We start from the raw sequence: 21,900 nt of genomic DNA on the forward strand, positions 1-21,900 counted from the left end.
GTAAGATCATACCCATCTGATTCTTAGACCCAGACTTGCCGGGAAGGCAGTGAGGGGTACATTACCCATTTGTAACTGGACATACATCAGCACCATGGTGGGACCACTGTAGAAGCCCTGGTGACATTAGAATCTCTTCCCATAAGTGCTTTTGGGATATGGACAGGGGTAATATGCAAATGATTACCAATAGTCCTGGCTATGTGGAGAAGAGATGGGGTCAGGGAGTTGGTGTGGCTTGGGAGCAACTCTGTTATCAGGCCTGGCCCTGACACCCTCACACCCTCTTACCTGTCACCATTGCTAGGGAAGAGGGATTCATCCCAATGCTGAAATGCTCCTTACCATTTTGACACCTAAGCTGCCTTTCCTTTCTCAATACCCCATGGGTCCCTTCATGTGTCTCCTCTCTCAACATCCCTCCTTACAGTCAGCAGGTACACCTACCTGTCTTCCACACAGAGGTCTGTGCAGGTGCTTCACTGGAGGACTTTGCAATGCAGGTGCAGTGGGACATCAGGTTCTGCCCTTGAGACTTCTCTCTTTCCCTGGTGGCAAACCCATGAACTCCTCAGCTTGAGTCCTATGGCCCAGGTAGCTGTCCAAGGTGGTCTCCTCGCCCAAGTAGCAGCTGTGGGGCTGCATCTGACCTCCCAGAGAAACTGGGCTTCAGTTCCCCTGGGCTGTCTTTGATGCAAGCCTCGGGCCATCATCTAACTTTGGGTGTCAAGAGTTTCATCTGTTAAGTGGATACACCAAGACAGTTTATTGGGAGTTTTAAGTGGAACAATGGGAATAAAATGGCCAGGGCTGGCTTCATAGGCATGAGACTTTGCAAGGCACAGGAGACTGCAGTTTCATCTCTTGAAATTCATGATAATTTTTGAACATGGAGCCCACATTTTTATTTTGCACTGGGCCCTGCAAATTATGTAGCTGGTCATAGAGAGGGCTTTGAAAACCCAAAAAGTGTTATAAAGCAGTTAGTGTTATTGATTACAGTGATACAAATTTGTCTGTAAAGGATATGGATACTTATGGCGGGGAGGGGTGTGTACATTTCTGCAAGCCTGGAATGTTGGGATAGCATAGAATTTGTCACTGTGTCCTCACCCAGGTCCTCCAAAGACTCCAGAAAACCTTCATTCCCAGGCCATGGACACTGTTCTAATTCTGGATTTGGCTTGATTAGCTGTGCAAACTTCAGCAGTCTCTTCCTTCTCTGGATGTCACTGATCTGCACCAAGCCAGCTCCCACTAGTCCCATCTAATCCTCTCCTGCTGCCCTGCACCTGTTGAAAGCCTGCTCTAAGCCTGGCTGAGCAGCTCTGCCCCTAGTGGGAGTTGGAGGCATGAAACTCCCTTTCAGGAAGCGCGGAGTTAGAGCCCCGCCACCTGCTTCTCTACCTCTACTGTCCTCAGACTCTGCGAGCCTCTAAACAGCCCGCCCTGGGTGAGATCTGGGCCCACTGGTATAGCTGGTGCTGTGACTTGAGGGTTCTGGGGAGCCGTGGGGGACTCCTTAATGGGGGTAATTCCTTAAGAGTGGATCCAGCCTTTATCTGAAGAGAAGGTTGTCTAAAGAACTATGGGAGTGTTCCACATCTGTCCGTATCTGTGTGTCTGTGAGGCAGTGCCCAGTATGTCCCTCTATACAAGTGCGTCTCCTAATGGACTCCATTCAGTGTGTGGCATTGCTTCTGTGGGTAACTATATCAAGGAGTGAGTGGGTCTGTCACTGTGTGTCAGTGTGGGGCAGTGTAATAATAAGCTAATGGCAGAGCCCTGAACGCATAGGCAGATGGTGTCAGTGATTTGTCTGTGGGGCTATCATTCTGTGTGGGACTTTTTCAGATTCTGTGGGAGGGTGTGTTGTAGCATGTGCTTGTTTCTGAGTGTTTGTGTGGGTCTGTGCCCGTGTCTATGCCTGTAGATGTGGTGATCAGTGTCCAGCTCTGCATGGGATAGTGATCCAGCTTGTGCCTGACTCTGTGTATTTGTAAGAGAGCACTACAAACTGCGCGATTCTATGTGTGTGTGCACGCCTGTTACAGTGTCCTAGCTTGTTTCTGTGTGAGTGGAGCAGAGCCCAGAGTGTGTGCGTATGTGTGAGTGTGGGTGTCAGTGTATCTATCTGTGAAGCCGTGATTCAGTGTGTATTTGTATCCGATGGTGTGTGTCTGTCACCGTGTCTGCATCTGAGTGAGTTGTGGGGGCGTTCTCCTCTGGGTGACGGTGCACAGTGTGTTTGTGTGTGTGTGTGTGTGTGTGTGTGTGTGTGTGTGGTGTGAGCACCGTGATGTGTGTATTAGAGCCAACAGAGGCTCCAACGCAAGGCTGTGGCTGAGTGTGTATGTATCAGTGAGTGTCAGGGTCTTTGCTTGGCAGTGGCGTGTGTGGCTCGCAGCGTGTGCTTATCTCGCGGGCCAGGGCAGGTGTGGACCCCAGCCCGCGAAACCAAGACCCCTCCTGCGAGCTGAGCGGCAGGCACAAGCGCCGGCGCCTCTAGGACCCGGCGGCGGCCGGCCGCTGTCCCCGGGCCGCGCGAGTGAGCATGTGCAGAGCCGGGCGCCCGCTCGCCCGCTCGCCGCCTGCCGCCCGCTCCGCGCCCGCAACGAGCTCCGCGCCCGCACGCCCGCTCCGTCGCCCGCTCCGCGGCGGCTTAGCCGGGACAGCCGCAGCTCCGGATTGCTGAGCGGCGGGGCCGTGCCGTGCCGGGAGAAGTCGGTCAGCTTGCAGCGGGCGCCGGGGGCGTGCGGGCGCCAGGGGCGCCTCTGCTCCGGGCACTGCGGGGCTGCGGACTCTGCGCCCCGGGAGGCGGGCGCGTGGCCGGCGGTGCGGACGCCCCAGCCGGCGGCGATCGCGGGGTGAGTCCTATCTCCCGGGTGCCTCAGCCGGGACCCCCGCGCGGGCTGCAAGTCGGATTTCCCCCAGCCGTGGGCAAACAAGTTTTTGTAGCCCGGGCTGGGAGCGCGCCGGGGCTGCACCTGCTCGGGCTTCGGGGCGGGTTTTCGCAGGGTGCCTTTCCAGGGGGCTGGGGAGCGGGAGCGTGTGCGTGTGTGGGGAGCGCTGGGAAACAATCGGGCTGAGCCCGTGGTGCTTTAGCCAGTTGCACAAGCCGGGTCCCCCGCCAGGGTCCGAAGAGACCGTCCGTTTCCCAGGAGGGCTCCGGGGTTCGGGCCCAGGGAGGGGGCAAGGGCAAGATTTGGGGTGCGCACTGTCTCCCTCCTAGTCGTGGACGTTCAGCAGAAGCAGCTCCCTCTCATTCCGCTACCAAGCCAGGCTTCCGGTCAGCGGAGGTCTCTCCCCCCCCCCCCCCGCCCCCAGCCCCGTTTCTTGGTGAACTTGAACAGAGACCCAAGCAAAGGCAAAAATCAATCGAAACGTATGTATTTTGTCCGGAAAATTACCCAGCAGAGAGCTTTGCATCTTCCTAGGTGTGGACGGAGACTCACGACTGGACGCTGTTTATTCCGTTTTTCTTTGATACTCAGAAGCATCCCTGGTTTGGATCACCTGTCTCAGGATAACCCCCATGACTGCTTTACTTGAGCATATGAGCCCCACAGAAGATACCTGGTCGTGGCTGGCTCACTGGTGGGGAGGTGGGGGCAGGGACTGGGACCTCTGGCCCTTCTTCTGACTCCTAGGAGGGCTGATGTAGGGGTTTTGGCCCCACAGCCCTGCCCTGTGATCCAGTCTCTGATCATTCTTGGGGTCCCAGATGCTCCCAAATGGACAGACTCAGGACTCCACTGTACTTCTGTGACCCTAGATGCTAGCAATCCTCCTGTTGCTGGAAGAGGGAGGCATTTGGGCCAACCCATGTTGGGACCCATGGTTGGGATCAGGAGTAGGGGCATTTTCTCCAGAGAATTACTGGGTTATCCGACACAGGAAGTGAGGGCTAGTGGGTAGTTAAAGAATTAGAGGAGGCCTCAAGCTGGCTGGCCCTACTCTGACTGCAGCCTCCCACTACTTGGCTGCAAGTGCTAGAGGAGGGCAGAGGGACGGTTTCTTTGGGGTAGGAAGACATTTATTTCTCCTAAGCATGCTCCCCACCACCACCACCACACACAGTCAGCATGGCCTGTGACAGTTGTGTGGAGAAGGTGCTTTGAGGGCTGCAGGAACTCAGGGTTTCTGTAAAGAAGAGCAGGACCTTTCCAGAGTGCAGTGGCTGAAGCTAACTTGGCAGGCCACCAGGCTGGTGGGCTGAGCCTGACTGCCTCATCTTCCCCACCAGAAGCCTCTTGGCCCTCATCTGCAGCTGCACCCTTCAGATCTCAACAGGATGGTTCCCACAGCTCCTCTGGAAGACCTTATTTTGGGGGTGAGGGGGTCCTTCTTTTCAGTGGGTGATGGAGCTCTCAATGGTGCTATCTTGTGGCCTGCTGCCCATCTGATCAGAAGTGAAGAAAAGCCTAGATTGAGCAGAAGGCTGATCTCACCAGGCAGAGGGGATGTTATGGGTCACCAGTTGGCCTCCTGTTAAGCCTGAGTCTCCAGCCCAGCTGGTTCAGCCCAAGCACTGCAGAGCAAGTCAGTGATTCGCAGAGCTGGGTTCCTTGTAGAGTCAGCTTAAAAATGTGACTGAGAGCCTCCAAATTCAGAGCCTCCAGGCCCAGACAGAGTCTAGCCTCTCAAGAAGGTGTATTTCTCTTTGTGGACATTCTCATCTGGCTTCGACCCTGGTCAGTCTTGTTGAGATCAGATCCTCCCCCTGGAGCTTCAAAGAGTTCAAGTCCAAGGACTTTGGGGCAGCTCCGAGTTTATGCCTTTAGGGCTTTATCCATAAAATGTGAGTGGTAATCCTGAGAAACAGCAGGGCCAGAGCTGGGTCCTAATATCTGGGGCCAGGCTGGGCTAGAGGCTGTCGCTGCTCATTTGGGGAAGGAGTGGGTGAGCATGGCCTTCCACTATCTTCTCCCTGGGCCTCATAGTTTCACCTTCTCATTGCTTCCCCTAATCCTTCCTCCTCTCGGCTTTTATAATCACCATGTTGATTTATGGCCTACAAAATTATCACAGGTGTGCCACTTTGAGGGGAATGTGGTCAGGGAGGAGCTCTACTTGTGCACACCGTCTCCTTGCATGACTGTGAGAAGTGTGTGAAGGAATGAGCTGGATTTATTTTGTAAGCCATACAATACGGTGCACCTCTTGGTGGGTGTTGAGACCTCCTTCCCTCCATTTGGCTTCCCTTTCCTTAGAAAGTCCTGGGGATGTGAACCCCCTTGGCATGAGAGGATAGGGGGCTTCTGAGGACAGGAATGCCCAGGGTTTCTTGGCCCCCATTCAACAGCACAAGCCCCTATCCCAGGGGTGAGAATGGAGCCAGAGAAGGGCAAGCCTGACTTTGACTCAGTGTTCCATTCCCTGGTCCATATTGATCCAAGTCACTCAAACACCTGTTTACCTGCTACCCTCCGAGATAGACAGTCTTTAAGGACTCACCACCAGGTGGAAGAAATGAATAAACACAAATGAATAAATTAAGATACTATTAAAGGAATAGTTCAGCAATAGTTCAGAAGAGATTATGATTGCTGGTTTGAAGAGTGGACTGAACTCCAAATCGATCAACCCAAACAGGGAAACAAATGCCAGTCCCCAGCCCCCATAACCATTGTCAGCCACTACCACGGTGCTTGGAAGTCTCCCCATCTGGTATTGAGCAAATGAAGGCCCTATGATCCAGCAGATCATACCACACACTTGGAACCGGAAAACTTGAGTTCAGTCTAGCAAAAGCTGTTTCTTTGTTTCAATTAATTGGTTTGCTTTCTGTCTCAGATTCTGCATCTATATAAAGGGGATCCTAATTCATAATATAATAACTTTGTAAGTTTATAGGAGGATTACTCATTTACTGTTCTGCTCATTCATTCAACGCACTTGATAGTACATGAAAGTACCTTGCGCTCTTTAGTGTGGTATAAAATATTTATTATTTATATGAACTTCAGCAGTAGGTTTACTGGAGGGGTTTTCCAAGTTGGCATTAAACGTTTGGGCCTTACTATAATTTATTTTTATGTTTTTATTATTTGTGATTGACAAAGCATAACTGTATACACTAAGGGGGGTGCAACTTGATGTTTGATATCTATACAACATGAGGAGTGGTTACACTTATTGACTACTATGTTTTGCATCTTTTTAAAGCAACATTTTAAAAAATTTTGAACCCTTTCTTTTTAAGTTTTAAAGTTCAGAAGATCAAAGATTTGCCTCTTCAAAGACAGGGACCCCACGCCATTTCCGTTTCCCAGAACTTGTTCCTTTCCAGGGTCCAGCAGGTTTATATTTAATAGGTTCCTTGTTCCTTTTCTCAGCCTTTAAGACCCAGGGGTGTGGACCCTGGAGTGAGGGCTTCATACACAGAGGACAGAGGCACCTCTGTGCCTGCAAGGGTCTGGCAGGATGGGGAGGAAGTTGGGATGACAGCAGGAAGCCTAACTCAAGGGAGAACACAAAAACCCAGGCACAGGGCAGTATCCAGCTCACCATCAGCACTGGGGAATGGCTTTGCTCTGGGGACCAGGGGAGCCTCATGGAAGAGGTGGCATGGGGGCTGAGCCTTGGTGGCTAGAAAGTATTTCAGAGCTCTGAGATGAGGCACAGTCAGAGGTGGCTATGGGGAGAGCATGCTTAAAAGGGCTTGAAGCTTCTTAGGCAGGAAGCAGGAGCCTAGAGCAGGTGGGACTCAGAAAATCTGGGTCCCAGGGAGGAGGAGGTTGGGGGGAGGCAGGTGGTACCTGGCCAGGGACACAACACTGGTTGGGACACAGGGTTCTAGAAGGAATAGTCAGGGAAGGCCACTGAATACTGGGCTAAGGAGCTTAGATTTGTTCATTCAAGCCCGGGGCACCCACTATAGGCAGTAGCAGTATGATCTTTGTATCAGAAAGATCATTTTCTTAGGCTGCTGGAAGGGGACAGTCTCTTAGAGAGGAGATGAGGTCTGATGACAGGCAGTGAGCTTGAGCAGGTGCTGAGGCAGGGGATGGAGAGGGGAAAGTAACCAAGGGCCCCTGAACCCAGCTGGAGGCTCCCATACATGGCTTTACTGAGGTCCCAAGGCTGAAGACTCCCTGGCTGCTGGTCACTGAGGCTGGGGACTCTGAGCTGTTGGGACATGGGTGCCCATTTTCTTGTGTGAAGAACAACAGGCTGGGCCATGTTCTTTGTCTTCAGTGTCCCTGTCCTGCTCAGAGCTCTGAGTCTTAAGAGCTCTGAGCATTGCTGCAGTGGCCACCATGGCTGAGATCCCTCAGGGGGAGCGGGAGTGTCAGGAGTGTCATCTCTGGGCAGACAGTTGAAAGGAGAGGTGGTCACATGCCTGAACTCCAGTGGCCACTGGTCAGCCAGCTGCAGAGACTGACTCTTGTGCTGTCTTCTCTTCCTGCTGCCACCCCTCAGTCTCTAACTCCCAGCTTAACTGGGAGGTAGGTATCCCCAACACCTGTCCCTCACCTCCTCCTTCTTGGGGCTCAGGAAGGAGACCCACTTGCTCAGGGTGTCCCTCCTTAGGCCATGCTTGAGTAACCTGAGACCTCTAGAAGACACTAATGGGATGGCAAGTGTGCATTTTCGTCCATTCTGGATGTCCCTTCCCAGCGGGGCTGAGCAGTGGGGGGGAGTTGGAGAGAACCCACCAACCTCCTACTGAAGCACTTTGCATGGTTACAAACGGGAGTGCACCTGGAAGGCGGGCCTTGGGGAAGAAGGATGGAGACTTCCAGAAGAGGGGAGAGACTCTGAGGCTGTCTCTCAGCCAGTCCCAGAAGGCTGGAACACTTACCCACATGGCTGTGTCTGGAAGGTTTGGCTCAGGAGATGCCATGTGTCGCATCATCTCCAGGAGCTTTGGCCTGGCATGATTTCAAAAAGGTGCTGACGGAGGCACACTAAACTCCTTTCAAGAATAAATCTTGCCTGGGCAAAGCCAGGACCGAGGGGGAGAAAACAGGCAGGGAGCTCAGTGGTAGCCAGGTAGGTTCTGGGAGTGGGTGGGCTGGGCCTGTAGGCTGGCCCTGAATGACTGCCCTTAGGCACTGAGCTTCACCTGGTTGACATTCAGGGACAGATCTGAGCTCTCAAATGTGGGGAAGCAGAGCCTCTGTCTTGGCAAGCGGCAGGGAGGAAACGAGATGGTGCCGGTGAAGTACACAACCCATGTAGCCTATTTATTAATGCTGCAAGGGCTTCATAAGTGATGGCATTGAGAAATAAAGCGGTTGCTAACGGCAGTCTTAGCTGAGATCAGCTTCAAGCTAGAGTGGGATATCGGGCCCATCTCAGGGAGCAGGGGGCTAACAAGGAGATTGCCTGCTACTTGAGACTGATTCTGCCGGTGACAGAGCTGCTATAGGCCTGTCCTCCAATGCTCCTTGTTTGCCTTTTTTTTTTTTTTTTTTTTTGGTACTGGGGACTGAACTCAGGGGCACTCGACCACTGAGCCACATCCCCAGCCCTATTTTGTATTTTATTTAGAGACAGGGTCTCACTGAGTTGCTTAGCATCTCACCATTGCTGGGGCTGGCTTTGAACTCGTGATCCTCCTGTCTCAGCCTCCTGAGCCACTGAGATTGCAGGCATGTGCCACCAAGCCTGGCCTTGTTCACCTCTTTTGCATTCATAACCAGAGCATTACATAGTCCGTAGGTAACAGAAGTGTCACATCCACTCCCCTCCTTCAGTCCCATAGCAATACCCCGTTGAACAAATGAGAAGCCTGAGGCCCTGTCCTGGGCAATGATTTGCCCATGGTAGGTGTGCTCCCCCGGAGGGCCCGATGGCTCTGGGATGCACTGGGCACCGCCTATAGCCTCCCGGGCCTGATGCAGACAGGCAGTGGCCAGACACTTGCCCAGGTATCTGCTGGTTTCACTGTGGCTCACCTGTGAGCCCCCCTCTTTGGAAGTAAGTCACTCAACAAACATTTACCATCACTGCCCTGCTAGCTGTGAGTTGGGGTTTGGGGGTGTGGAGGTCTATTAGGCATGATCCGTGTCTGAAGGGGCTGTATCCCTGTGGAGAGGTGAGCGTGGCAGAGTGAGGGACCATTGGCAAATATTGTTGGTCAAGGATGGCTGAAGTCAGGGATAAGGGAACAAGTTTCTGATGCTTTGGGCAGAACATCTTCACAGCCCACCTTTAGCAAGCACCCTGTCCACCTCATAGTGCCCAGAAGCCTCTTCCCCAGGCCAGGGGGAGACCCTGTGGGGTGGGGGTGTGCCAGGGAAGGCGTTGTAGGGTCTTGGGGAACTGAGTGAGAGTGAATCCTGATTAGTTCTGGGGCCCCACAGCACCCCAGTCCTACTTAGTGCCCTGTATCCAAATCCTACCTCTAAAATGCACGTGCAGTTCATGCCGTACCTGGCCTTCAGAATTTGAATCGTAGAGCCATTGCCACTTTTCTGCTCCATCGCCCCAGGAACTTCCTCTCCACGGCCAAGGTACCACCTCTCGCCTTTTATTTTAGTTGTGTGGGATTTTTCAGTGATCCCAACCTCCTTTCACCAGAACCTTTTGCAAACACATCTGGAAAGCCCTGTCTGTGGCATTATATCAGATAAAAGGCTCAGGTACTCTAGTTCATATGCATGTGACCTCAACTCTGCAAAGTTGCGTCCTTTGATGACCCACGCAACATTCCGTCTCTCCCACCTTTCAGCCTTCATCTCTGGCTCTGGGTAGGTGGAATGTGAGCTTAGACTGCTCCAGGATCCTACAGGAACAGGTTTCTGGTAGTCTATCCATTCATCTGGCTTCTTGCTTAGTATAAAAATTGTATTCATAAACAGGATCACTGAGCAGTTACACTGTGCCAGGCTTCTGGCTGGGGACCAGAGTTACAAAAATAAATAGGACAGGAACAATGCTAATTGTCACAGGATGGTGAGTACTGGGATAGGGGTCAGCACAGGCTGTGAGAAGACCAAAGAAACTCTACCGGTAGGTGGGTGATGCGCAGGGAAAGCTGCTTGGAGGAGGTGACATCTGGGCTGATCCCTGGGAAAATGCAGGGATTCTCCAGACATAGAGGGAAGAGAAAACAGGCGGCATGTGCAAAGGCACTGGGGCTCGGTGTGCTGTGGCTACTGAGGCTCTGCTTGAAGGTGATTGTGTGTGTGTGTGTGTGTGTGTGTGTGTGTGTGTGAGATGGGGAAGCAGAAGTGGAAGAAAAAGGCTTGGCAGAAGATGAGGCTGGACAGGCTGGATCACGAAGGGGGCCTTGTGTGTCATGCTAAGGAGCTTGGAGTTTATCCCCAAAGCCTCGGGAGCTATTGAAAGGGGTTTTAAGCAGGGGAGTGCCATGATGAGATTTGCGAGTTAGGAGGATCACCCTGGCGGCCTTGTGGAAGATGGATTGGAGGGGCCAAAGCTGGAGGCAGAGAGATCAGTCAGGATTTGGGGGGATTTTCTCTCTGGTTTTACAAATCTGACGAGAGAGACTGGGTGGGGTGGGCCTGGCAGACGCACCAGCTTACAGAGAAAGGAAAGGCTCTGGGGCCATGGGAATGGCTTCCTGACTCAGGGCTGATCCCACCTCCATTTGCTGATTACCCCAATCTGGCAGCCCTCACCACTCCATCAGGAAGGGCCAGGCTGGTCTGGGCCCCTTTGAAGTTTCCCTGAGCCCCCAGCCTCCTGGGGCCTGGAATGCAGGCCTTGGAGCCCAGACAATGTCTCTCTGCTCACACCGGCTGACTGTCCCAGGCACACAGATAGGCCATTGAGGGGCCCTGGCGGACCTGGCAGGAGTCCCAGGCCATGTTAGTTATGGGCAGTGGCTTAGTCAGGCTTCTGGGGGCCTTTCTTCTGGGACAAGCCTGTCCTTGTGCTAAGGGCCTTCCTCACACGCAGCCCAGCCTGGCTGGGCAGCTGCAGAGCCCTCGGCCAACCCTAACAGAGCACTTCAGAGGCACCGCCAAGGGAATCAAAGCCCTTCGGGAGGGCCCTTGTCCCTGGGAGTGGAAGGCACCATGGAGGGCTGCTCAAAGGCCCTTCCACCTTCTCCACACCCCGTGCCCTGGCCTCTGGTGCTGTCCCCGCCCTTTGGCCCTGGAAGGAAGCCAACTGAAACACACTCCCTCCCCTGGGGCCCCTTCTTTGTGAAAGGCAGTGACCAGCTCTGCAGGAGCTCTTCCAGAACATAGTTCACAGTCCCATCGCACCCCTGGAAGTCAGCTGAATGCATGCATGTATTGAGTACCTGCTGTATGCACCTACCCAGGCTAGGTGCACTTTATATGACGGTGTCTCATCACAGGTTGGACAGTGTAGTAGTTGAGGGGATAGGATCTGAATAGAGACTGATCAAAGGCTTGGCGCTTGTGTTTGCCGACTGTGTGACTTTAGGAAAATTGCTCTGCTCTATTTGCCCATTTCCTCACCTGTAAAGTGAGGATGTTACAATATCCCCTCTATTGGATGGATGCAAGGTTAAATGAGATAATGCACAATGAATTTTGCCGAGTGCTTGGCACGCAAGGACTCAGTAAAAAGCCGCTGTTCTGTTTCCTCCTGCTGTTTATTGCTACTGCTATTATCTCTGGATCTTCGCTGCTCCTCAAGAGCAGAGTGTATCCCCATTTCACAGAGGAGGAAGCTGAGACCCAGAGAGGTTAAGCAATCACACAGCTGGCCAGTGGCAGAGCTGAGGTCTGAACCCCTCTGTCCAGGGTTTCTGCCATACCCACAGCCCTTTTGATAAGTCAATCCCAGGGTTGGGGGTATCCTGGACCCCAGGGAAGGTGGTGGCAGATCCTCCTATTGTATCTGAGTGCCCTTTCTCCATTTTTCCAGGTTTCCAAGCCAGGAGAGGAGGGTTGGTAGCGCTCAGGGATGGGGAAGATGGTGCCATCCGCACAGAAGCTGCAGCCTCGGGGCCCTGTGGCTGCTGGAGATAAGTGATGGCGCCATTTGAACACCTGCTGGAAATGGTGCAGAAACCGTAGCCCCAGGAGAGCACGGGCAGGTGCTGGGAGCCAGGATGCGAGGATGACGCCTCCGGAGGCTCCAGCCTCCCTCCTGCCCGCGCGCTAGGAGCCGTCCCCAGGCCCCAACCGGGAGCCCAGCTGCCCAGGGGCATGGCCAAACCTTTCTTCCGACTCCAGAAGTTTCTCCGCAGAACGCAGTTCCTGCTCTTCTTCCTCACGGCCGCCTACTTGATGACCGGCAGCCTGCTGCTCCTGCAGCGGGCCCGAGTGGCCCTCCCACCGGGCCCCCGGGCGCCAGGCACACTGCAGGCCCTGCCGGTGGCCACCGTGGCGCTGGGCGTGGGCTTGCCCGACGGCAGAGCCCTGCGCGATCCCCGTGTCAGCCCGGATCCGCTGCTCCACGAGGACGCGCTGCGGAGTCCCCTGGCTCGGTCGCCGCCGGTCCCCCTGCGCTGGCCCCGGAGGAACCGCAACACCGAGCTGCGCCAGCTGCGGCGCCGCTGGTTTCACCACCAGGGGTCGCCCACCCTAGGCCCCGAGGCCCCCAGGCCGGCCGCGCTCAGCAGAGGTAGGTGCTCAGCAGAGAATCTTGGGGGGCCTTTCCCAGGAGCCCTGCTCAGGCTCCCAGGTTTGATGTTCCCTTTCTCTGTCGCTAAGGCAGCTGGAGAAATAGGTCCTTCTGGCTTATGGGCTTCCCCGATCCCTCCTTTACTCCTGCAGAGCCCGAGACAGAGAGGAGCTGTGATGTGAAGTCCTTTAGCATTTAGCTCACTCACCAGCAGGGATTTCATAGGGCTCAAGGTCGAGATGTGTGAACCCAAAGCTCCAACTCTCGGTTCAGAATAACTTTCTCTATTGGCTCAGTTGTACCTTGCTGGGTGACCTTGGGCAGATCAACTTAACTTCTCTGGATCCCCCTTGAAATGGAGATAGACACCCACCCCAGGTTTATTGTGAGGATTGCCCGTGTTAGTATAGAGCAGCAGGTCCCACGCCTGCAGCACCAGGCACCTGGAAATCCGTTCCCAGTGCAGATGCTCAAGTATTCCCACACTCAGTGAGGCCGGCCATCCATGTATCAGCACTCTCTCTCTGGGGTCATTTTGATGCATGCTTCAGCCAAGAGCCACTAAGAGAGGGGGCCCAGTATATCCTTTGGCCCTCTCACTCGCAGCTTTTGCTATTTAGTAAAACTAATTTATATAGTGTTTCCTGTGCATCTGTATATCTACTATGTATAGATACTAGAATTATCTCCAAATGTTCTGATGAAGAAATTGAGGCACAGGGAAGTTCATTAAGTCTACCAAGGTCATTCTCTTTGCTTGGGTTCCCTGGAAGCAAACCCTGAGACCAGGATTCAGATGCACACAGTAGATTTGGGGTGTGATCCCAGCAAACACTAGTGGGAGAGTGGGAAAGAGACCAAGAAGAGAAGCAGCCATAAAGGTGCATTACTGAGCAGGTTACTACTGGGCAACCAGAGCTTGACCAGCTCGGAAGGGTCTGGAGTCAGAATAGATCACACAGCTCATGGTGACCTGGAAGCAGCAGGCCTGAGAGACAGGGGAGGCACAGCAGGATTGGCCGTGGTTACAAGGCTGGGTTTCCCACCTGGAGACACTGAGTTATGCAGATTGTCTGTGCAGGGCTCAGTCAATTGTTGGGTGCTTGGTGAGTACCCAGTAAGTGCCGAAGTTGCTCTTGAATGGTGACTGGGCTCAGTCAGTTCCTCAGCATTCCTGTCACCTCCTCATTTGGTCCTGTGCCCTAAGTCACAAGAAGAACTGCTTTCTTGACTGTAAAAGGTGTAGTTGGAACATTGGGTCCTATATGGAAGCGTGTAGAAGGAGATAGGTCAGGGTGGGCACCAAATCTGAGTTAGGAGAGCTATGAGTGCCAGGCCTTGGAGTTAAGCTGTATTCTTGTGGGGGCGGGGGGGGTGGTGCTGGGATCTGAGGATGGTGAGAAGAGTCCAAGGAAGAGAAAGGGGTCCAAGCTTCTCTTGCCTTAGGAAGATGATTCTGGTAGCGCCAAAGAATGAAAACTAGAGGAAAGAAGTTTTCTCAGAAATCATCTAGTTCCTAGTCCTTGCTATAGGATTTCTTCACATTAGAAGAAAGAAATAGCTGATGGTTTCTCATTAGCTTATTTTACACAGGTGTGCTTTCTGTAAACTCACCCAAACACTCCAAGAAACTGTCTCTATGCAGTTTTCACTGATGCAAATTGTTTAGACTAAGGTGTAAATGACCCACAGAAGGCAACATAGACTTCTTGAGAGGAAGTCATGATAAAAGCACAAGTTTTTTGTTTTTTTTTTTTTAAGAGAGAGAGAGAGAAAGAGAGAATTTTTTTAAAAAAAAATATTTATTTTTTAGTTTTCGGCAGACACAACATCTTTGTATGTGGTGCTGAGGATCGAACCCGGGCCTCACGCATGCCAGGCGAGCACGTTACTGCTTGAGCCACATCCCCAGCCCCAAGAGCACAAGTTATATGAAAATAGACCTGGGTTCCTTTCTTGGTATTGCCATCTATTGACTCTGCAAATTGGCCTTAATTCCTCTTTTCATTTCTCACTGTTCTCACTGAGGATCTGCTATATGGATCTACACATGTGTTTGTTTGTTTTTTTTTAAAGAGAGAGAGAGAATTTTTTGATATTTGTTTTTCAGTTTTCAGTGGTCACAACATCTTTTTTATTTTATGTGGTGCTGAGGATCGAACCCAGTGCCCCGTGCATGCCAGGCGAGCTTGTTACCGCTTGAGCCACATCCCAAGCCCTACACATGTGTTTTTCACTGTGCCCTTGAGAGGCCAGTCTGGTGGTGGAATCAGACTTGTGCCCAAGTGATTACTGCACAGCATGACCCAGGTATGATAGAGGCATGGCAAAGGGCTTGCAGACTCATTAGACAAAAGTGACCTCTAGCCTGGTGTGGTGGCATACAACTGGAATCCTAGTAACTAAGGGAGGCTGAGGCAGGAGGATCACAAGTTCAAAGCCAGCCTCAGCAACTTAACCAGAGCCTGTCTCAAAAAAAAAAAAAAAAAAAAAAAAGGTCTGAGAATGTGGCTCAGTGGTTAAATGCCCCTGGGTTTAATTCCTGGTGCATATTGACCATCAGAAAAGAGGGCTCAGGGTGACCAACTGTGACCCTGAGTATAGAATATGTATATCCAAGAGAACCAATAAGCATCCTTTAACTTACTTCTAGTAATAAAAGCTGAAGAAATTGTGGCTAGATATAAGCAGGACTGATATTCAACTGTTATCTAACAGCATGGTCTTATTGAGAGCTAAAAAAAACTGAAATACTTCCATACCTATTGATAGTTACTGCCCAGAGCCTCTGGGGTGCCCTCTGTACTCTGGCTGCCTCCCCAGTGACCATCAAACCTCCTCATTATTCAGCAAAGAAAGGATTAATTCCTGGGACAACAGGGGGTATTCGGAATCCAGTTCCAGCAGGATGGTGACAATTTTGAATGGTCTGTCCCGCACCATGGGTTGTTAAATATTTTGAATATGCCCCACAGTTTCAGGAGGAATTTGCTCTGACTGCAGAATAACAAAATCGTCTCTGTTGTCCCTTGGTGGGAGGTCTTCAGTGAAAGCAGGGAAGCCAGGGCACTGGCCCGAAGGCTCTCTGGGAGCCCCTCCTGCTCCCTTCCCGTTGTAGGGCACGGGAGGGCCTGCAGAGCCAGGCGGGCCTCACTGATGGAGAGTGGCCACAGTGCAGCCCTCTGGACAGCTGCTGGGGCCACAGACAAAGCAAGCATCTCTTTGCGGCCTGGGCATCCCGCCATCCTCTTGAAAGGGGATCCTGCAAGGCACGGAAGCTGCAGGAGGCTCCATCAATCACTGAGCATTTCATTATACCTTGGACAACATCCATAATGGAATAAAATGTCAGTAAGTTTACTGGGGGAAAAAATAGTAACTTCTGCATAGCCAGTTTGTTTTTTATTGATAGTAATTTCCAAAGACATTCCAATATCTCCAAAGCCATCGTTAATAGCCTCACGGCTTGTCCATTTTGATGTGCAAATGAACAGATGCAGAGTCACAGACAATAATGCATCGCCTCCATTTCAGCCGAAAGTAATAAATCCGCGGCAGGATGTGTCCCAGCGCATCCCTCGAAAGTTCTCTTCTTTCCTGCACATTCTCGCCTCTGTCGGCGAGTTAGAGAAAACATTTCTGGTGTTTCGGGGATGAAAGAGCTCACCTGCTCTTCACAAACCAGAGTGGCCATCTGCATCTGAGGCCGGGGCTTCCTTTCCACGTTGATCAGGTCCATAACCGGCCAGCTGGTAACTGCTAGCCACTCCTTGTTTGAAGAAGAACTGGAGTCTGACTGCTGGGAACCAGTTTTTCCCCCTCCTCTTTTAATGGCGTGCTCATTATTTGGCTAATATTTATGGATCCATTGTCACGCTAGGTCCCAGGTTAGAGGGGAGGATCAGAATGATAATAGCTGTTGCTTACTTGAACATCTGTCAAGTACCAGGCACAGCTCTATACAGGCATACATCTGTTTTCTCATTTAATTTAATCATAGCCTTCTGATGGTGCCCTCACAGGTTTCATGGCAAAGAATATGAGTTTCAGGAAAGTAAAGTCATTGAGAAATTTTCATTATTAATAATGATCTAGAAACCTGGGTAGTTCAGGCCTTACATTTGACCATTCATATGTGTTATCTTCTGCAGTCTTCAAAACCAGCCTGTGGAATTGGCACCCCATGCCTATTTTACAGATGGGAAAGCTGAGATTCAGAGAGGGGAAGCTGCACATCCCAGGTCACACAGCCAGGTAGTGGTGGAGCAGGGATTTGAACCTAAGTCAACCCGTTGCCCAAGGCTGTTTCCATCCGGTTGCCCAGAAACCTTGGAACCTCAGCCTTGGAAAGTCTTGAGACGGGCCACTTTTAAAACCTTGTGGCTAATGTCCCAGCTACAGTGATAAATGTTTAACATTCCCTGAGCTCATGTTTTGGATTTTTAATTGAAAGCTTTAATGGACGTTTTTCTTTGCTGGGCAACACATCAAAAATTTCTCAGATACGAGCTTTCTTTTGCTAAGTGGGTGGGCAGAGGAGGGAAGTTCATGCGCACTGTCCTGGGAGAAAATCCTCTGCAGTGAAGCATGATGGTTGCAGTCGTCTTGAGGCTGATAGGACAGAGAAGCTTGTGGGGCCTGGGTCTCAGGGAAGCAGGCAGTGCCCGGTGCCAGGGGATGGCCTGCTGGGAGTGACTGTGGGAGGCTCCTGGCTTGGAAGATGGCCAGACACTTTGGCAGACATTGAAGATGGCTGTCAGCTTCTTCCTCAGCCCTGTGTCCTCTGACCCTAAGGCTCTTTGGTCCTGGCATGGTGAGGAGTGCAGTCTACTCTCGCTTTGGTCATTCTCTGCTTCCTCTCTCTTAAACTAGAGCCTCAAGAGTTGCACCTTGGTGCCGTCAGCAGGACCATCCCTCCATGGATCTGAGCTGTCAGCTCCTGTTCTTGCACCCATAGGGAACATCATGGGTTTTTAGGAGCTGTAACCCACTGTTCAGAGTTGGATGTTGGCGTTGACACTGGGCCTAACCCTGATGAGTCATGGTGGGTCACCAGCGGGGGTAAAGGTCTGGCCCCAGCCCTCCAGGAGGGCTGTCTCAGTAGAGACAAGACCCACAGACTTGCAAGATGGTGAAGGGCAACAGTTAATGACAAGAACTTGGCTAACCGATGAGTTTTCCAGGTATAACTTGTAAGAATCCTAAGAAGAGACATGTTGCAGTAGGCTGGAGTGGACAGGTATGTGACCTTGGTCTTCAGGACAGGCAGGGAGAACAGGGTGGATGTGTCAGGGGAGCAGCGATGGAGTGGGGCAGGAGAAATGAGCTTGAACAAGGGGAGGCGGCGAGGGTGGGTGTCTATCCATTTGACAGTTGGGGAAACTGAGGCCCAGTTGAAGTGATTCAGCCAGATCAGAGATGGACAGAAAAGCCACTTTGGGCTTCAGGCCTCAAGCATGAGGTTGGTGGACCCATTTCTCCAGATCACTTAGCACAGGGCTCCTGAGTCCCTGCTTTGGACTAGCTCCTTGGCCAAGAATAAAAATGAGTCTCTCCTGCTCTCGGGGAGCCCGTGAACCAGTAGACCATCAGGACTTTCCATCGGGAAGCCAGCAGGCTGCTGAGAGACCTTGGATGTGCAGCTTCCGGAGAGCCTCATTCACCTGGAGGTGGTGGTGCCCGCTGCCAGTGGCACGGGAGAGGAGCAGGATGCAGGGAGAGGTGCAGCTTCTTTATCACAGGTGCCCCATCCAGATCTCAGCACAGCTATTGTGGGTGTGCATTCACAGCTTGGGGACCGTGCGATGGCGTGTTTGCAAACTCCCAGCATTCTGTTTCTTCAAAACACGGTGGTGTGCGTGACATTTACCTGCCCAGTGCCACGTTTGCATGGTGTTTATGATCACTGTGTTGCTCTGTGCGTCTCTGGGATCTTCTCCTTCCCTTAGGGGAACAGAATAGGCTGTCACAGACTCCCACCCACTGGTGGAGCTGTCCCCCAGTGTCCCCTCATGGAGCTGTCCCCTAGTGTCCCCTCATGGAGCTGTCCCCCAGTGTCCCCATCCAGGGATGTGCCGGAGTGACCAGAGAAGGCTCCGTGGTCAGTTGGTCCCATTGATTGCCACACAGGACACCTATCTTATTACACCCTTAACAGACTCTGCTTGCATCAGCAGAGGACAGTGGATTTTTTTTTTTTTAATTTCTTGGCCTGTTGGAAAGCTCTTCCTTATGTAACCTGACATCAGATTTTCCTGGAGTCCTGTCTTCTCTCTGGCTCACATGGAAGCAGCAAAACTTTCTCTTGAGACCTTGTGGAGGCAGAGGGGCCTCTCTGAGCCTAGAGAGATTAAGGATGAGGAGGAGGGGGTAGTGGCCATGGAAGGTCATTAAACTATCCAGTTACATTGCAAGTCAATAATTTTTTAAAAGTTTAATGAGATGGAAATGCTCACTACCCTGATTTATACGATATGTCCTATATGTCTATTGAATTATCATGTTATAATGTATAATTAAAATCATAATAATGAATAAAAACAAATCCACATGTGGGTAGTGGAGAAAGCAGTAGTCAGCATGAGCCAAGCTCCTCACAGGGCTGCACTGGTGGACAGTGGGCTGTTTACCAAAGAGGGGCAGGCAGTGAACAAGATGGAGCTGTCCAGATGCCCACTTGGCTCCTGCACTGAGCGGGCATTGGGCTGCAGCCCTCATCCTCTGCTCTTCCTTGGAGAGGTGACTGAGCCAGGCAGGGCTAGAGACTCCTTGGCTTTTCCTAAGCCTGAGCCCCACTGTTTGGATCCCTCCCTCCCTGATCTTATCCTCCCTCCCACAGGAACCTACCTTGGCTGCTTCCGTGACGAAGGCCAGGAGAGAACTCTGAAGGGGGTAGTGTTTTATGACTTGAGGAAGATGACCGTCACCCACTGCCAGGACGCATGCGCTGAGCGGTAAGTGCTGGGACCCTGTGCTGTGACTCCCCTGGAGATAAGGTCAGAAAAGAGTCCCAGAAGAGTGATGCCGTGGCTACCGATATATTTAGGCCTCAATTGATGAGATCAGATCCCCATCATCCAGAAGAAAGGTGCCGGGCCAGTGTCCAGAGATCTGGTTTCTAATCCAATTGTGCCAGGGACTTGCTGTGTGACTTTGGTGAGATTTTTTTTCCTTCCATGAGCCTCCATTTACCCACCTTTTAAAAATAAAATGAGACGTTTTAATCTAGATTTCTCCAAGGACCTTTTCAGCTCCATTAGCAAAAGTGTTTCTATTTTGCGTTTATAACAAGTTTTGCTTTTTTGGATACTGCCAGCTCTCTTAATAGTTAGCAGACATTTGTCATGTGCCAAGCAAGGGTCCACTGTGCATGTGTGCATGTGCACGTGTAGAGGACAGGCAAGGCAGCATGAGAGGACACTGTCATCTATTTCTATGGCCTTAGATCCTCTTACAATTTTGATGTCACCTAGAGCCCCACAATGCCCTATCAGGTAGCAAATTAATTTGTCCCCTTTTTCACATGGAGAAACTGAGGCTGAGGAAAGGCAGGACAAGACCCTCCTGCATTGCATGCACTTTGCAGCTTAGATAAAGCTGAAACTGAAGATGGCAGCATCTCATTTTAGTTTCTTAACAATGAAAGAAACTGAGACTTGGAGGTAGGAAGTGATGTTCAGCATCTCAGAGCTACTAAGTGGCCAAACAAGGACTAGATGCTTCTGTCTGGATTTTTAGTCTGGGGCTTTTTTTATACCAGGATCCACTGAGAGGGGAGTTTGAAAACGCTGACCACTTTCTGTAGTTGCAATCCCATGTGAAACTTTTAATACATTCCATTTCCCATCTCTTTTTGTTTACAGCTGCAATTACAATGGGGGGGAAAGTAGGTAGAGAAATGACCGGAGCCCAGGGCTGGGCAGACGGCCCCTTTATAATATGACAAGCGGCAGGTGCTTTGGGCCTGGGACATACTTAAAGTTTTTGAGTTGTGCAACTGTAACATTGCTAGCTTGACACTGTCTGCAGTGAGAGTATTTACACCACAGAAATGGGCAAGCACTCCATATCAGGGCTCTCTCTGTTCCCTGCTGAGAACTGGGTTCCCAGCCCATGGCTGATCCAGCCCCATATATCTTATAACATGAGGTCACTAAAGCTCAGGGCTGAGGTCAGAACAATGGGGCTAATCACTTATTACAAAGGGAAAATGGTCCCCTAGACTTACCTCGATGACTTTTAATTCTGGATGAAGACTGACTCCTAAGGCCAGCCACAGGCTGTGGGCCATCCCCCCTGCCTCCTCACCCAGACCTAACCTTGGCTTATCCTGGCTCAAGGCCCAGCTGTGGATGCCTGACCCGGACCTTTCTGCAGTTAGGGCTGTGAGCCAAGGTCTGGACTCACCCAGTCTCCGTCTCCCTGCAGGTCCTACGTCTACGCAGGCTTGGAGGCCGGTGCGGACTGCTACTGCGGGAACCGGCTGCCAGCCCTGCGCGTCGGGCTAAAGGAGTGCAACCAGGAGTGCAAGGGGGAGAAGGGCACCGTGTGCGGGGCTGTGGACCGGCTCTCCGTGTATGGTGTGGACGCATTGCTGTCCAGCTCCAGGAAGCGTGAGTGTGCCCGCCTCTCCCTGAACTGTGCATGTCCCACGTGCTCCAGCTGTCCCCTACCTGTAGCCTCTCAACCTCACTATGTGGGACAGATCCTGTGTCCTCCCTTCTCTCTTATCTTCATTATATGGTGCTATGTCATGGTAGGTGTCAGGGCCCATTGAAGTCTCAACTGCTTGAGTTCATGACTGAGACATGCCTTGCAGGAGGGAAGGATTAGGAGGCCTAGATATGCCTCATACATGCTGTGTGACCTCAGACAGCCCCCTTACCCTCACTTGGTTCTATCTATTTTGTAAACTGCCACTGAGGAGACCTAGATTTCTAGCAATAGGAAGCACAGAGAATCTGAAAGTTCCCTAGCTAGAAAACATCTGGAAATGTTGGGTAAGGTTAGCCAATATCATTTTAAATAGACAGCTTCACTAGCAGGAAAGTAAGGCGATCCATGGGTCCACAAAGAAGAGGAAATGAAGAACCACGGTGGTCGGAGGAGGGGATGATGTTGTGCAGCCCTGGGTCTCAGGGCCCTGGGTCATCAGTCTTGGTAAACCTAAGGTCTAGGTTTTTCCTGTTTAAGCAGAGCAGGAAATGAGGCCTTGGGCCTGTCATTCAACAGGGAAGTGGATTAAAACCTCTGCATCAAGTGGAACTCAATTTCACTGAAGTATAAACCAGTGGAAATTTCGATGAAAAAATAATTAATAATAAGTCACCCACCAGTTCAGGGAGATAGAAAGGAAGCTTCTCTATTTTAACTTGAACTTCA

The 21,900-nt window shown here is 51.6% G+C and overlaps 1 protein-coding gene across 2 annotated transcripts in view; it reads left to right on the top strand.

The window, feature by feature from the left end:
• The first annotated feature begins 1,397 nt into the window (after window positions 1-1,397).
• The window catches only part of WSCD1 (WSC domain containing 1), a 46,433-nt gene continuing 25,930 nt past the window's right edge, over window positions 1,398-21,900 (top strand). The window contains exons 1-4 of one of the 2 annotated variants that reach the window (XM_081270194.1): window positions 1,398-1,453; window positions 11,818-12,519; window positions 19,358-19,472; window positions 20,947-21,131. In XM_081270194.1, the coding sequence (XP_081126320.1) occupies window positions 12,102-12,519; window positions 19,358-19,472; window positions 20,947-21,131 (718 nt within the window). In that variant the 5' untranslated portion in view covers window positions 1,398-1,453; window positions 11,818-12,101. Of the gene's footprint in view, window positions 1,454-2,557; window positions 2,868-11,817; window positions 12,520-19,357; window positions 19,473-20,946; window positions 21,132-21,900 lie in introns of those variants that run through there. The other variant, XM_081270193.1, reaches the window with a different exon arrangement.

The sequence above is a fragment of the Spermophilus citellus genome (genome assembly GCF_964194105.1).
Source record: "Spermophilus citellus genome assembly, chromosome: 17".
Classification (NCBI taxonomy): domain Eukaryota; kingdom Metazoa; phylum Chordata; class Mammalia; order Rodentia; family Sciuridae; genus Spermophilus; species Spermophilus citellus.